Raw genomic sequence first — 14,534 nt, forward strand, 5'->3', positions numbered from 1 at the left:
AAATTTATATCTGAGTTTGATGGTTCTGTTGTCTTTGTGATTATAGGAGCTGCCCTCAGATTCAGACCTCAGCACCACCCAGTGACAGCAGACCGATCATCCAACATGTTCACATGTTAACTGCAAAATGAACTGATGAAAACAGTACAAAGGTTAAAGTACCACACGTGCTGTAGTGAAAGCTGCAGCTGTTTTATTGATAAAGTTAAAGACAAAAAAACCAAAAGGATTAATCACTCATGTAACTGTGTCACTATATAGCTGGACACTCTGGTGACAGTGGCAGAGAAAAGGACATTAAAGAAACTGATGGACATTATGGACAATGCCAGACATCCTCTGCACACGGCCATTAACAACCAGAAGAGTCTGTTCAGTGACAGGTTGCTTCTCCCAAAGACAAGAACTAACAGACTTAAAAACTCCTTTGTCCCACACGCCATCAGACTGTTTAACTCCTCCCTGGAGGGGAAACAGGAGGACAAAGGAGGGGGGAACAACTAAGCTGTAGTGCCTCTTCACCTCACTGTGCAATACCTTTTGTGCAATACTTTTGTAAATAGTCAACGGTGCAATAGACTCAATACTTGAAATGTGCAATTCACTTGTATTTTTATTTTTATTCCTATTTATTCTATTTATCCCCTTCGTATATTTTATTTATATTGTCTCTATATATATATATATATATATATATATATATATATATATATATATATAAAAATAAAATATTCTGTAACTCTGTAACTTCTGTCGGTGCTGTGCTTTTTTGGAAATCGAATTTCCCAGAGGAACCCACCCGAGGGATTAATAAAGTTCTATCTAATCTAATATCAGCATTAAAAGGACCTCAGTTTGGTGTTTCACAAAGCTGCTGATCTCAGACCTGCACAGCTTCCGTTTTAAACACTTGATGTACTCAGCTGCATGAAGAGCACGTTTGAGTTTCTCTGACACAATTAAATAAAACCTGATGAAGGTCAAAGGTCGTCACTTGTATGTTGAACTACAAACTTGTCATCTGGAATTCTTTCACAGTTTTTTGCAGATAGTGGGTTATTTACCATAAAGTGATTCAGAGTTATTCATACCAGAGTAACCAGAGAGGATCATATATTTCTAAATATATAACTTTCTACAGGACTGAATATAATATCTTTATGTAAAAGTCTGGAGCCTCTGGGGAGTATCTGAGTATTTATAACATTACACAAACCAAAGGTCTCCATCACAGTGTTGATGAAATGCTGGGTTTATCCATCTCCTGGGGCGGGCCTACGGAGGAGTGCTGAAGATTTCCCTGTGAGGGAGCTGCTGGTGAAGATCATGAGTCCTGCTTGATCAATGCCATGAACTTCAGTCTTCCTGGTGTTTCTTAAATGATGCCTCTTTCAGTGGGTCAACAGAACTTATGGCACAGGACAGCTGTGATGAAAGAAAGGGAAGAAGTTTCTCCAAACCTCTGGACCCAGAAAACCAGCTTGGTCCTGATGGTCTCCCTCACTAGTTTCTCTCCAGGGTGAATGTAGCTGTTGATATAATATGGACTCTATTATTAAATGAAAAGAACAAATTAGACTACACTACTGAAACGTTCTGCTGATATTTTTAAAGTCTCCATGTTACCAGGCTGTAGAGGGCTCTGAAGATTTAAACAGTTTTAGATCCATTACACTCACAGTCTTATGTTTAAAATCTCAAAGGACAGCATTATATTTTTGATATTAACAGTAACTCTGGGCCTCTGTAGAGTGTGCAGCTGATCTCATCGCTGTCTAAAAATGGATTAAAAAAACATAAGTGTTGAAGACTAAGAGTAGCAGGTGTGTAGCATCGCTAACTAGCTAGCAACAAGCCTCCAACACAGTGCATATGCTAGCGGCTAATCTAACTAACGAATTAACAACAGAGTGATTTTAGAACTATAAGATGATAAGCTGTGTGTCTTTTTTATAATAGTGACATGGTTGTATTTACCTTAATTAAACGAGTCGTCAGTCGCGGTAAACCAGCAAAAAAACTGGACCAGCCGGGCTACGTAAAAAGTGTAGGGGGGCGTGTTTGCGGTCACATCCAGCGGGTGTGTGGGCGGGAGCGTTACACAGTCGCTCCACCTCAAGTCACTACTGCGCAGACTCTGGCTCCAAATTTGCAAGATGGCAGCCTCCATAAGCAGGGTATTTTGGCTTCATTTTTGCACAATGGTAGGAGGCGGTGTCGCGTCGTCCATGTTTTCTACAGTCAATGGTTACGACCTTGTGTCTCGTGCGCAGTAAGCATTGGCTGTCTCTTCCTATGAGAGCTTCGCCCGCCCTATCGCGATAGCGGATGTTGATGATGTCATCAAGCTGCGCCTGTTTTGGTCGAAAGCATCGCAGTGGCTACAACCATTATCATCTGCAAATTATGCTCACAGTCATAGCAAAGAGATGAAGCACTTTTGAAATATGGGGAAAGCAAAAAACTGCGCTTACTCCATTTCTGTAACATTGATACATTAATGTTGAATTCTCTCGCAGTTGCTCTATTCCCATGTTGTTGCAGTATATTAATAACTAACCTCGTATTGTGGATGAATGATCTCAGTTGTTATCCTGGCTTAAGTTTGCCCCGTGTATAGCATCCTGCTATGCGATTGCATTTGTCCCTGACCACCAGAATCCCTCACGTTAACCTTTATCGAGTGGGAAAAAAAAGTTGGCGTTCATCCTCCAGCTTCACTGTGCTAATGTTATGCTAACATAGCTGTGTCGCTAGCAATCACGTAGCACAACATTATATTCCAGGTAGTCGAACTTCAGTAACCATACAAACGCCACTGCTGTTTAGTTTTCTGTCTAAATTTATGTCGGAAGTGGTAGCAGAGCTGTACGTTTTAATTAGTTTCAAAAATCTCTCAGTCAGAACATGGTATGTCATGTTTAGGTGGAAACTAGCGAGCTAACTTCTAACTCCGTTAAATTTAATAACTTCTGTTTTCATGGATGCCTGGATGTTAAACTTAATTGTTACACCTGGTAAAGCAGCAACGCTGATGATTTTATTAAGGATTAAAGAATTTAGACCGTTTTCTCTCAGTGTTCGTTTGACTTTGGGACCTGAAATGGACGGAGTTTTGGATCCAGAGTATTCTGCGAAGCTCCTACTACGGCAGCCGTAATTCTCTGACAATCCATCAAGCAGTGCGGTGTACTAAAACATTTTTTAACAGATTTCTGCACGCCCAAATCGGTTCGAGGTCAGTAAGCACAACCAGAATTCATACATTAAGGCACACTCTCGATTTTTGAGAAAATTAAAGGATTTTAAGTGTGCTTTATAGTGTGAAAAATACGTTATGCAGAAGAAAAGAATATATCACGATATATATCGTTACCGCACATGCTTCAAATTATATCACATTAACACATAGTGTGTGAGAAAGGTGACTAGAAAGAAAAACTCAATGCATCATGGGAATCCCCAGCAGCCTATGTCTATTGCAGCATAACAAAGGGAGGATTCAGGGTCACCTGGTCCAGCCCTAACTATATGCTTTAGCAAAAAGGAAAGTTTTAAGCCTAATCTTGAAAGTAGAGATAGTGTCTTTCTCCCGAATCCAAACTGGAAGCTGGTTCCACAGAAGAGGGGCCTGGAAACTGAAGGCTCTGCCTCCCATTCTACTTTTAAATACTCTAGGAACAACAAGTAAGCCTGCAGAGCGAGAGCAAAGTGTTCTAATAGGGTGATATGGTACTACAAGGTCATTAAGATAAGATAAGGGCTGATTATTTAAGACCTTGAATGTGAGGAGCAGGATTTTGAATTCAATTCTAGATTTAACAGGGAGCCAATGCAGGGAAGCCAATACAGGAGAAATCTGCTCTCTCTTTCTAGTCCCTGTCAGGACTCTTGCTGCAGCATTTTGGATAACTGAAGGCTTTTCAGGGAGTTTCTAGGACTTCCTGATAGTAATGAATTACAGTAGTCCAGCCTAGAAGTAATAAATGCATGAACTAGTTCAGCGTCAATCTGAGACAGGATATTTCTAATTTTAGAGATGCTGCCCAAATGGAAGAAAGCAGTCCTACATATTTGTTTAATATGTGCATTGAAGGACATGTCTTGCTCAGAGAGGGGCAGCCATCTGCTGTGAGCGGTTGTGGTTGAGGGGAAGAATTCTTTGAATTTGATACTTTAATCGGTGTGTTTTGATTAGCTGTAACCTCCCCTGTGTTTCTATGACTAGTTGAGTGTTAGTCTCTTGTCTCTGTGTGTAATTAGTTCAGTTTCTGTTTTCAGTTTTTTGTCTCTTGTACTTTGCCTTTAGTTTTATTTTCATTTGCTCTATTATTTAGATTGAGCTCAGCTGTGTCTTCTTGCACTTATTCAATTTCAAGTCACTTTTATTAATGTAGCGCCAAAATCACAACAATGTTTGCCTCAAGGCACTTTATATTGTAAGGTAAAGACCTGACAATAATGCAAAGGAAAGAAAGGAAGAAAAGCCCATGTCACAAACTGGAAATGAGAGTGCAGTTGGACCTAAGAGCAGACTCAATCACTTGAAATATTTACAAGATTTATTCATGAGAGGAATCAACTTAAACAGGAGCACGGTCATTAACAGAAACTCTGCACAGGTGCCGTGGGAAACCAGGGGGCAGAGAAACAGTCGGGCACGCGGAACACAGGAAGAGCACGGGCTGGAACTTCTGCAACAGAGGAGAGAGGCATCACTGGACCGGGAAACGAGTGAGAGAAGGCAGAGTGAGAGAGACAAGGCCAACTTTTACAGACAGGTAAGAGAGCGCAGACGGTCATTAGCATCACAGTGGATTCTTTTGTCACACATTAGGTGATCAGTCAAACAAATTTATTAAATTTATCGAATTCACATTGAGTATAGATGGATATTAAAAAATATGGCTGGGAAAATGGGAAAATAGCAGTGGCTTGCTAGCTTTTGTGCGGCTTCCCCGGGTCAGTGAAAACTTTCAAAAGAGAAATGAATGAACTTACCAGGTTGCCCGATCTCTTCACATATCTTCCTCCTATCTCGGTCCTTTATATTCCTGTCTCGGTACAGAAAGCAGCTGGTGTCGTACAGCTCTGGGTTGTTTGCTACGGCATTGATTAGCCTTCCCTCAAAGTATGAAGGGCTTTGGCTGGATCTGCCCCTTTGACCTAGGTCACAGCCACGTCACCAGGCTCCTGATTGGTTGTCGCGGTGCGATTTTCCCAACTCGAGCGGTTGACGCGAAACGCGCGTATGCACAAAATGCAACACAAAAACTCACGCGCGTGGTTTTATTCGCGAGTCAAAAAGTTTTGGCGTTTTCGCGACGCAAATCTGCTTCCGAATTTTCGCGGGACCCGTAATCGCGTGTCATCGCGCTTTTCCATTGACTTTACATTTAAACCTGACGCTCTATTTGCGTACATCGCGTTCGGTGTGAACACACCGTTAGAGGTTAGGGCAACAGATGCAAGTCTTCAGAGCAGTGACAGTGTGACTTTCGTTGTGCATACTTTAACCTGATTTAGTTTTCAGTTTTCTTACTTGTCAAAATGCATCATGAGTAAAAAAACAATCCTTGACATGGTAATGAAAGAGTATTCTCAGCAAAGTTGAGTTAAACAAGTTTTAATGGAAGTTTAAGTTAAATCTTTTGATCTTTACTAATTTTGATTACATCAGCGTGTTTTATTACATTAACCTAATCAAATAATGCCAATTTTGATGAAGCTCCTGACCCAGCCCAAGCTCTCTATGAAGACGAGGAAAAACTCCCCGGGGGGCCAGAATGATGGGAAGAAACCTCGGGAAAGCCAATTCAAAGAGAGATCCCCTTTCCTGGGATGGCTGGGGGGGTTACAGGAATTTCAGGATAGCAAAATTTAGAATCGGCCAAAAAAAACCAAAAAACAATCTTTTCCTGTTAAAAAAACAAAAAAAATGAAAGAAAGACAAAAAAAAGAAAGTTAGGCCATGTATCACACTTATATGATAAGATATGAAATGTGTGTGTGTGTGTGAGAGATGGGTTTATCTGAGCCAGGGGTGGCGCTGGAGGTCCCCCAGCGTTGGGCGCTTCTCCGGGACTTCGGTTAAACACGCATCCAAGAAATTCCGGCAGTCTGGAAAGAAAGAAAGGAGAGAGAAGATGAAGATGATGGTTCCAATGATCCAAGCCATCAGTGAATCTTGAAGTGTGATGTTTTCTTACGTGGGGACAGATGCTCGTTGAATTTCAGTTCGTTTTCGATGAAGGTCATGATATTAAAGTCCCCCACATGAAGCGCTTCGTACAGCACCACTCCCATTTGCCACACCGTGGTGGGTCCAGGCCTGTATTTTTTGCCCCAGTAACATTCGGGAGGGCTGTGGATAGGTGTACCTAATAAACAGACACAATTACAATTTCTTCTAAAACAAAAGGCACAAATTGCTACATCTGTGAAGAGCAGGAGCTGAATATGTTACCATAGAAGAAGCGGAACCGCGATCGCTCCGTAGCAAAGCAGCTCAGTCCGAAGTCAATGATACGAACTCGAGGCACATCTGAGCCGGTCTCAATCAGAATGTTGTCACTCTTGATGTCCCGGTGAAAGATTTGTTTCTCCTCCAGGTCCTTTGCTGCATCAACCAGTTGCTTCAGAATGACCTGGAAAAGATGAAAAAGACAGTAATGAGTCAACAGGTTGATGCTTCTCTGATACTCTATGCTTTGATTGAATGCTGTACAGTCTAAGGCTCTTCCAGTCAACTTACCTTGGCCTTTCCTTCTGGTAAACATCCTCCATTTTCTCTTATGTATTCAAACAGGTCCACAGCGGGGACAGGTCTCTCCTGCACCAGGATCAGCTCTGTGCCAAAGTCAAACCAGTCCAACAGAGACACAGGAGCCGACGTTCCCACTGATCCATCTGCTTCAGCTGCAAGCTTCAGCAAAATGGCCACTTCCACTGAGACTTCCTTCCCGTTTTCATCCTGATATATTACAACAAAGTGGATGATGAGGAACAGACGTTTCACAGGTGAACGCTGCACTCAGTCCAGGAATGTAAAAACAGTTCAAGTGTTGCACACTTACCGTCACTTGGATGGGGATTTTGTCCTTGGGAATGTGTTTGATGGCTACCTAAAAGACACAGAGCATTGGTGAGCATTTCCTCAGTATGACATCATTAAAGGTGTAAAACGGCACCTTTAATGCTCAGCTGACGATATTATCCGTTATCTGCATTACTGCCTGTCTTACTCCCACCATCTGAACACTTACTGGGAAATGATCTGTTATCCTGTAGCCAGCAAACACTGCTCCAAAGCCGCCCTTTCCTAGATGGTGCTCCTGCACATATCTGGCTTGGTATTCCCCTGAAAAGACACAAATGTTGTTTTACTACAGCTGTGACACAAATTACTCTCTGCTGTACCCTAAATGTTCATTTTGCTCTTCACCTGAGTATAAAAGCCAAGCTGCTTGCTACTTACGTTGCTGGTCGACTACTGAATTTTGGACGACGTTTTTGGTTTTGTCCTTTTTCTTTTTCTTGGGTGACTCTTTGCTGTCTCCCGCAGACTTCCTTCTGCCATTTTTTGTGCACCTTTTTGTGTTTTGATTGCAGTCTGCAGATGTGGAAAACACCAAAAGCGCATCAGCGTATTAGATCATACACACAAATATCTCCCAAACACTAATATCTTAAACCGAGCAACCAGCTGTGCACTTAATCTACCCCTCACTCAACTAATTAGCCTACCTTTACCAGCGTCCACGGAGGAAGACGCTTGCTCCCTGTCTCCACTCGTAGGCTCAGCAAGTTTAATCTTCTTTGGTGGACTGGTTGTGCCCGCTCCATCTTGCTGGGCCTTACGCTTCACTGCTTTGACCCGATGTGTATCTGAGCTGGTGGAAGGAGCAGCCTGCTCAGTGACCCTCCTTCTTTTTACGGGGGTCTTCTTTTCAGGACTGGCCTTTCTTTTAGCCATCCTGCTCTTAGAGTCTATAAACAACAACAACACAGTAGTGAAAAAGAGTGCTCGACATCAGGACTGGAAGGATTTTGATGCCATTTTAGGGAGTATTGGTTAAATTATAATAACAAGTTTATCCTTTTGATAAAAAACAGAGCAACACCAGTCCATACTAGGTCTACTAAGACTTAGATCTTCATGACACTTGTTGATCTGTTTTTACTGCTGAGTCCAAGAATAAACTTGTCACATTATTTTACCAAAAGACAAAGTGCCCCATTAACCTTTCTTTGATTAGATGTGTTGTAATTATGCTATTTTCAGTCAAACATACCCATATGGAAAAGAAATAGTACAAATTTATAAAAGACTTGCATAAGATGTGGCCTACTTCATACAGTGAATCATATCAGGCTTATATGATTTACTCATGAAAGTGGCCACTTTCTCATTACTTTCATATATTGTTTTAGTAAGTATCCAAAACATACAAGTTTCACACAAGACAGATACAAACTTTATAAGATTTATATATATCTTTTCCATATGGGTAGGATTCAAATGTTTCATTTTATACACAGACTGTCAACATTTTTAGAAAAGTAGATTCTGTTATTTGAGGGATTTTACCCAGATTTGATGTATTTGTTTACTTACTTTGATCTCCTGGATCTTTCTTATCTCCTGAATTTGTATTTTTTCTCGTTTCCTTTTTCATGTTAATTTTTGAGACCTTTTAAAAGGGAAAATGTCACCGTAATGAGGAAATACTTCTTCAAATGTGTGCGCTTGTCTTTTCTAAGCTGTTTAAGCGAGTTCCGTAAGTGAGCTTTCAAAATAAACTCAGACTATGGCAACAGAACCTTGCCTTTCAGTGACATCACCAACTGCCAGTAAAACTGCTCCTAAGTAGTTTAAAGAAAAACACTGTGGCAGACAAATCCATAATAATTCATATAATTTAATTAAAGTCGATATACCTACCTATAAATTTTGTTTTTTAAATTGTGCATTTATTCTTTATATAGTGTAACTACTCGACCTTGTTTCTCTTTTTAAATCTAGAGGCAACCACGTTTTTGAGGTTGTATCACCTTTCCATTTTCTATTAAAGTACATTAATTCATGTGTACTTTGTTTTCTAAAATAACAACATCATAGTTACCCAATACCCCGTTGTTGTGTGAGTAGCTATGGGTTAACTAGCTATTGGTGTTAATTTACTGATGAACTTATAAAACACATGCTCAACTTACTGAAAATGTCCCACAGTGGCTTCCATCCTTATGTTGGTTTGTCCAGTTTACGGCAGAACACATCAAACTTGGGGCCCATGTCAGCCCTACTTGCGGCCGTATATTTAAGTGAAGAAATATAAAGCAATTTGGCACTTGAAGTGCCTTTTTTGTTAGGGGGGATTTATTTATTTTTGAGTCCAATGTTAAAATGCGTTCTTAAAAAAGTTTTAAAAAGAAAAAATTTAATATGAAGGTCTAACCCAGGAGTCAGCAACGTTTCTGATGATAAGTGCCATCTAAAATTTCCTTAGAAGTCAACGTGCCATATGATTGCATTAGCAATAAATTTAATAACGCTCTATATCAACAGTTACACACTATATAGACCAACTTTATAGAATTATATTTGTTCACAGATGTTGGCATAGAGCAGATCAGCTATTTTGAAACAAAAAATATACTTTTTTTTATCAGTAACAAGAACTCCATAACAGCAAATGAACTGTACAACAGAAAAGTATCTCCCAAACACTAATATCTTAAACCGAGCAACCAGCTGTGCACTTAATCTACCCCTCACTCAACTAATTAGCCTACCTTTACCAGCGTCCACGGAGGAAGACGCTTGCTCCCTGTCTCCACTCGTAGGCTCAGCAAGTTTAATCTTCTTTGGTGGACTGGTTGTGCCCGCTCCATCTTGCTGGGCCTTACGCGTCACTGCTTTGACCCGATGTGTATCTGAGCTGGTGGAAGGAGCAGCCTGCTCAGTGACCCTCCTTCTTTTTACGGGGGTCTTCTTTTCAGGACTGGCCTTTCTTTTAGCCATCCTGCTCTTAGAGTCTATAAACAACAACAACACAGTAGTGAAAAAGAGTGCTCGACATCAGGACTGGAAGGATTTTGATGCCATTTAAGGGAGTATTGGTTAAATTATAATAACAAGTTTATCCTTTTGATAAAAAACAGAGCAACACCAGTCCATACTAGGTCTACTAAGACTTAGATCTTCATGACACTTGTTGATCTGTTTTTACTGCTGAGTCCAAGAATAAACTTGTCACATTATTTTACCAAAAGACAAAGTGCCCCATTAACCTTTCTTTGATTAGATGTGTTGTAATTATGCTATTTTCAGTCAAACATACCCATATGGAAAAGAAATAGTACAAATTTATAAAAGACTTGCATAAGATGTGGCCTACTTCATACAGTGAATCATATCAGGCTTATATGATTTACTCATGAAAGTGGCCACTTTCTCATTACTTTCATATATTGTTTTAGTAAGTATCCAAAACATACAAGTTTCACACAAGACAGATACAAACTTTATAAGATTTATATATATCTTTTCCATATGGGTAGGATTCAAATGTTTCATTTTATACACAGACTGTCAACATTTTTAGAAAAGTAGATTCTGTTATTTGAGGGATTTTACCCAGATTTGATGTATTTGTTTACTTACTTTGATCTCCTGGATCTTTCTTATCTCCTGAATTTGTATTTTTTCTCGTTTCCTTTTTCATGTTAATTTTTGAGACCTTTTAAAAGGGAAAATGTCACCGTAATGAGGAAATACTTCTTCAAATGTGTGCGCTTGTCTTTTCTAAGCTGTTTAAGCGAGTTCCGTAAGTGAGCTTTCAAAATAAACTCAGACTATGGCAACAGAACCTTGCCTTTCAGTGACATCACCAACTGCCAGTAAAACTGCTCCTAAGTAGTTTAAAGAAAAACACTGTGGCAGACAAATCCATAATAATTCATATAATTTAATAAGAAGTCGATATACCTACCTATAAATTTTGTTTTTTAAATTGTGCATTTATTCTTTATAGTGTAACTACTCACCTTGTTTCTCTTTTTAAATCTAGAGGCAACCACGTTTTTGAGGTTGTATCACCTTTCCATTTTCTATTAAAGTACATTAATTCATGTGTCAACTTATAAAACACATGCTCAACTTACTGAAAATGTCCCACAGTGGCTTCCATCCTTATGTTGGTTTGTCCAGTTTACTGCAGAACACATCAAACCTGGGGCCCATGTCAGCCCTACTTGCGGCCGTATATTTAAGTGAAGAAATATAAAGCAATTTGGCACTTGAAGTGCCTTTTTTTGTTAGGGGGGATTTATTTATTTTTGAGTCCAATGTTAAAATGCGTTCTTAAAAAAGTTTAAAAAAGAAAAATTTAATATGAAGGTCTAACCCAGGAGTCAGCAACGTTTCTGATGATAAGTGCCATCTAAAATTTCCTTAGAAGTCAACGTGCCATATGATTGCATTAGCAATAAATTTAATAACGCTCTATATCAACAGTTACACACTACATAGACCAACTTTATAGAATTATATTTGTTCGCAGATGTTGGCATAGAGCAGATCAGCTATTTTGAAACAAAAAATACACTTTTTTTTTATCAGTAACAAGAACTCCATAACAGCAAATGAACTGTACAACAGAAAATGTAAATGCTATTTATGGTCTCCTCAAAACAATGATAAGAAAAATAAACTGGGCCAATATGGCATGTTTGTTAATACAGGGATGGACATGTTAATGTGATCTTTGGTCTCCCACTCAGAGACACAGGCCTACGAGTGTCCAGCATGCAGACCGCTAACTGAGGACACTCATGTGAGAGAAAATCTGCTCACACAGATATGTAGAGCCAAATACTGTCAATAAGGCCTCTGCAATGTTCTGAAGACAGTTAAACTTGTCAGGTAGTGACCATCCCTTAAGCTTTGCAGGCTCAGAGTGCAGGATGCACAGAGGTTCTCCTCCACTATGTAACTCTCAGTGCTGTCATCTTCTCTCTTCTCTTTCTTTGCATCTCCTCAACCAGTTACAAGCAGATACCTGCCCTTCCCTGATCCTGGTTCTGTCAGAGATTTCTTCCTGTTAAAAAGGAGTTCTTTCTATCCGTTGTTGCCAGTCACTTGCTCACAGGGGATTATCTGGTTGTTTGATCAGTTATGAATCTGCATTTGTTTGTAATAAATAATCTATTCCATATTTATTGATAGAAATTTAGTATTTATTCAGTAAAGTTAATTGTTGTTATTACAGTGATTAGCTTTTATTTATTTATACAAATACAATTAAACATTTTAAAATATATTCTTTTTAAGTCAAGTTAAACCTTACCTTTGATCTTTGTATTCATTTATTTATTTTTTATATTGATTCCATCTATTAATTTTGCGCACTCAGTCAATAGGCATCAGTATAAATGACAAAAATATCTTAAGAAGTTTCTTATGCTTCCACAAACTGTCACAAAAATATCACCAAATTTTAATTTGCTCTTATATTTATCAGTGAAAACTACAGAAAAAATTCCATTCATCAATTTGTAGCACAATGCGAGTAAGAATGCAAACATACTTTTGGATCTGAGACGGGCTCAAACCTAATGGAGGTCATTAAACATGTAAATCAACAAAAAGTGCAATTACATCACAGGCCACAAAATATAAGGAGCCACCAACACACTGTAGAAAAGTTTAATTCTCTTCATCCTCTCAAAAAAACAAACAAAAAACAAAACCCAGATGCACCAGGCCGTCCACTTGTTTAAATGACAAAAGTAACACTTTTAAAAAAATTACACTGAGCACACTAGATCCAAAGATGAGACCTGTTGCCATCCTTGTGTAATTTGGCATACTTGAACCTTTTTCCATCTCCGGTCTTCACAGCCACCCTTCCACTTAGGCTAATTCTGATGAGGCATCAGTGAACAGATCAGCTGAAGGGCCAGATGAATCTCTCAGGTTCGGTGTCAGCTCTGTTGGATTTTTACCTGTTTCTTAAAGACATGACTTTCATATAGTGTTCTTTTCTTCCATTTCCTTGAACTTCCTCAATTCTGTTCATTGTGAGATGGACAGAATCAACTATCTGAGGCATGCTGAGATATGTTAGCATTAGGTTAATTTTCAGTTTACTGAGCTACTTGGGAATTACTTAAATACGATTATACCTTTTAAACTGTGTTACCGTTGGCATTTTTCATAGATTCAACCAAAAACAAGGAAACAAATGATGTGTTTTCATGACAGGATGCTACTAACAAAATGCCAAAGATACAATTTAAAAATGGGTCTTCACTAAGTTGTCTGAGTGTAGACAAAACGCTGGTTCATCCCTTGAATTAGCTGCCTTTGAATTACTCATAGGTCAGTGTTAAGTGACTTATGAGTAACCTAAAATAAACATTTCACTGAAAATGAGTGAAAAGTCACCCAATGTCAAAAGAAAAACAAAAGAAAACCAAGAGAACTATTAGTTAACACAGCAGTCTGTGCCCTGATGCACTGGATTATAACATTAGTGAGAGGTACTGGTTACTCCCATCTCATCAGTGGTTTGGTATCTGATAGTCTGGTGTTGTATTTTGCACCACGATGAGAAAAGGTCATTAAAACTGACAATGGACCAGCCGTCCCACTAGCGAGTAGATTCACAGTACACTTCCATTTTTTTAACCAACCAGAATAGGTCAAGGTCGGCTGTGCAGCAGGCAGGAATTGGACCTAAAACGCCAGACTTGGGAAACAAGAGGTAAACTTAGAAGCAGCTTTATTGCGTAGCCTTTACCAAAGCACAAAATAATAACAGCTCAACTAATTCTCATTCACACAATGAAGAGAGAACCAACCATGAGGGAGAACAAAAAGAGCAGATTGAGACTAAGACAATATGTCCACATAGGATGATGAGGAAAATACTAAAGGTGAGCAGATCCATCCAGATATTGACAGTATTAATACCAACGCTGGAAATGGTATCAGAGCGAGAGTATCGTGATAGGATTGATCCTTTGTTTCTGCCTTCTAAGTTCAGCAGCATGTAGCCCACTGAATGTCTTCAATTAGTTGTTTTTAGGAAATAAATAGATACACCTCAGACATGCACTCTGAAAAATATCTGAACCTTTTTGTGTTGACTATCATATCTATTTTATTTATATCCCATAGGACATTTAAACAACAGAAGTTGACCCAGAGTGCTTTAGAAACAGGCACATATACATTTCATGTTTAAAAAAACAAACAAACAAAAAAAACAGTTTCAAATACATGAAAAGCTGAATGGTGTGTTTTGTTGTGCTAACTAATTATTGTGGAAATTAAAAATCACAGTGACTTAGTGGTTGTTAAAATTTAGAATTCAATGCAAATTCATGATGCTTCATCTCATAAATAATTACACACTGCTTTTTGATACATAAGCTGCTTATTAAAAGTTAAATGTATCAGTATTGGTATTGGCAATACTAGCCATTAGGGATGCACCGATACCGGTATCGGGTATCGGCCTCGATAC

The 14,534-nt window shown here is 39.0% G+C and overlaps 1 protein-coding gene across 1 annotated transcript; it reads right to left on the bottom strand.

The window, feature by feature from the left end:
• Positions 1–6,028: 6,028 nt before the first annotated feature.
• On the bottom strand, positions 6,029–10,727 carry LOC146625367 (serine/threonine-protein kinase pim-2-like). Its single transcript, XM_085362025.1, has 10 exons — positions 10,667–10,727; positions 9,796–10,038; positions 7,747–7,989; positions 7,478–7,612; positions 7,266–7,360; positions 7,077–7,124; positions 6,755–6,973; positions 6,467–6,647; positions 6,210–6,380; positions 6,029–6,120 (listed from the first exon to the last, which is right to left on the bottom strand). Exons 1-10 carry the CDS (start codon positions 10,725–10,727, stop codon positions 6,029–6,031), a joined length of 1,488 nt encoding a protein of 495 aa, XP_085218151.1.
• Between the last annotated feature and the right edge of the window lie 3,807 nt (positions 10,728–14,534).

Source organism: Diplotaxodon limnothrissa, linkage group LG9, assembly GCF_057381915.1.
Source record: "Diplotaxodon limnothrissa isolate DT_005_m linkage group LG9, D_limnothrissa_male_GT1.1, whole genome shotgun sequence".
Taxonomy (NCBI): domain Eukaryota; kingdom Metazoa; phylum Chordata; class Actinopteri; order Cichliformes; family Cichlidae; genus Diplotaxodon; species Diplotaxodon limnothrissa.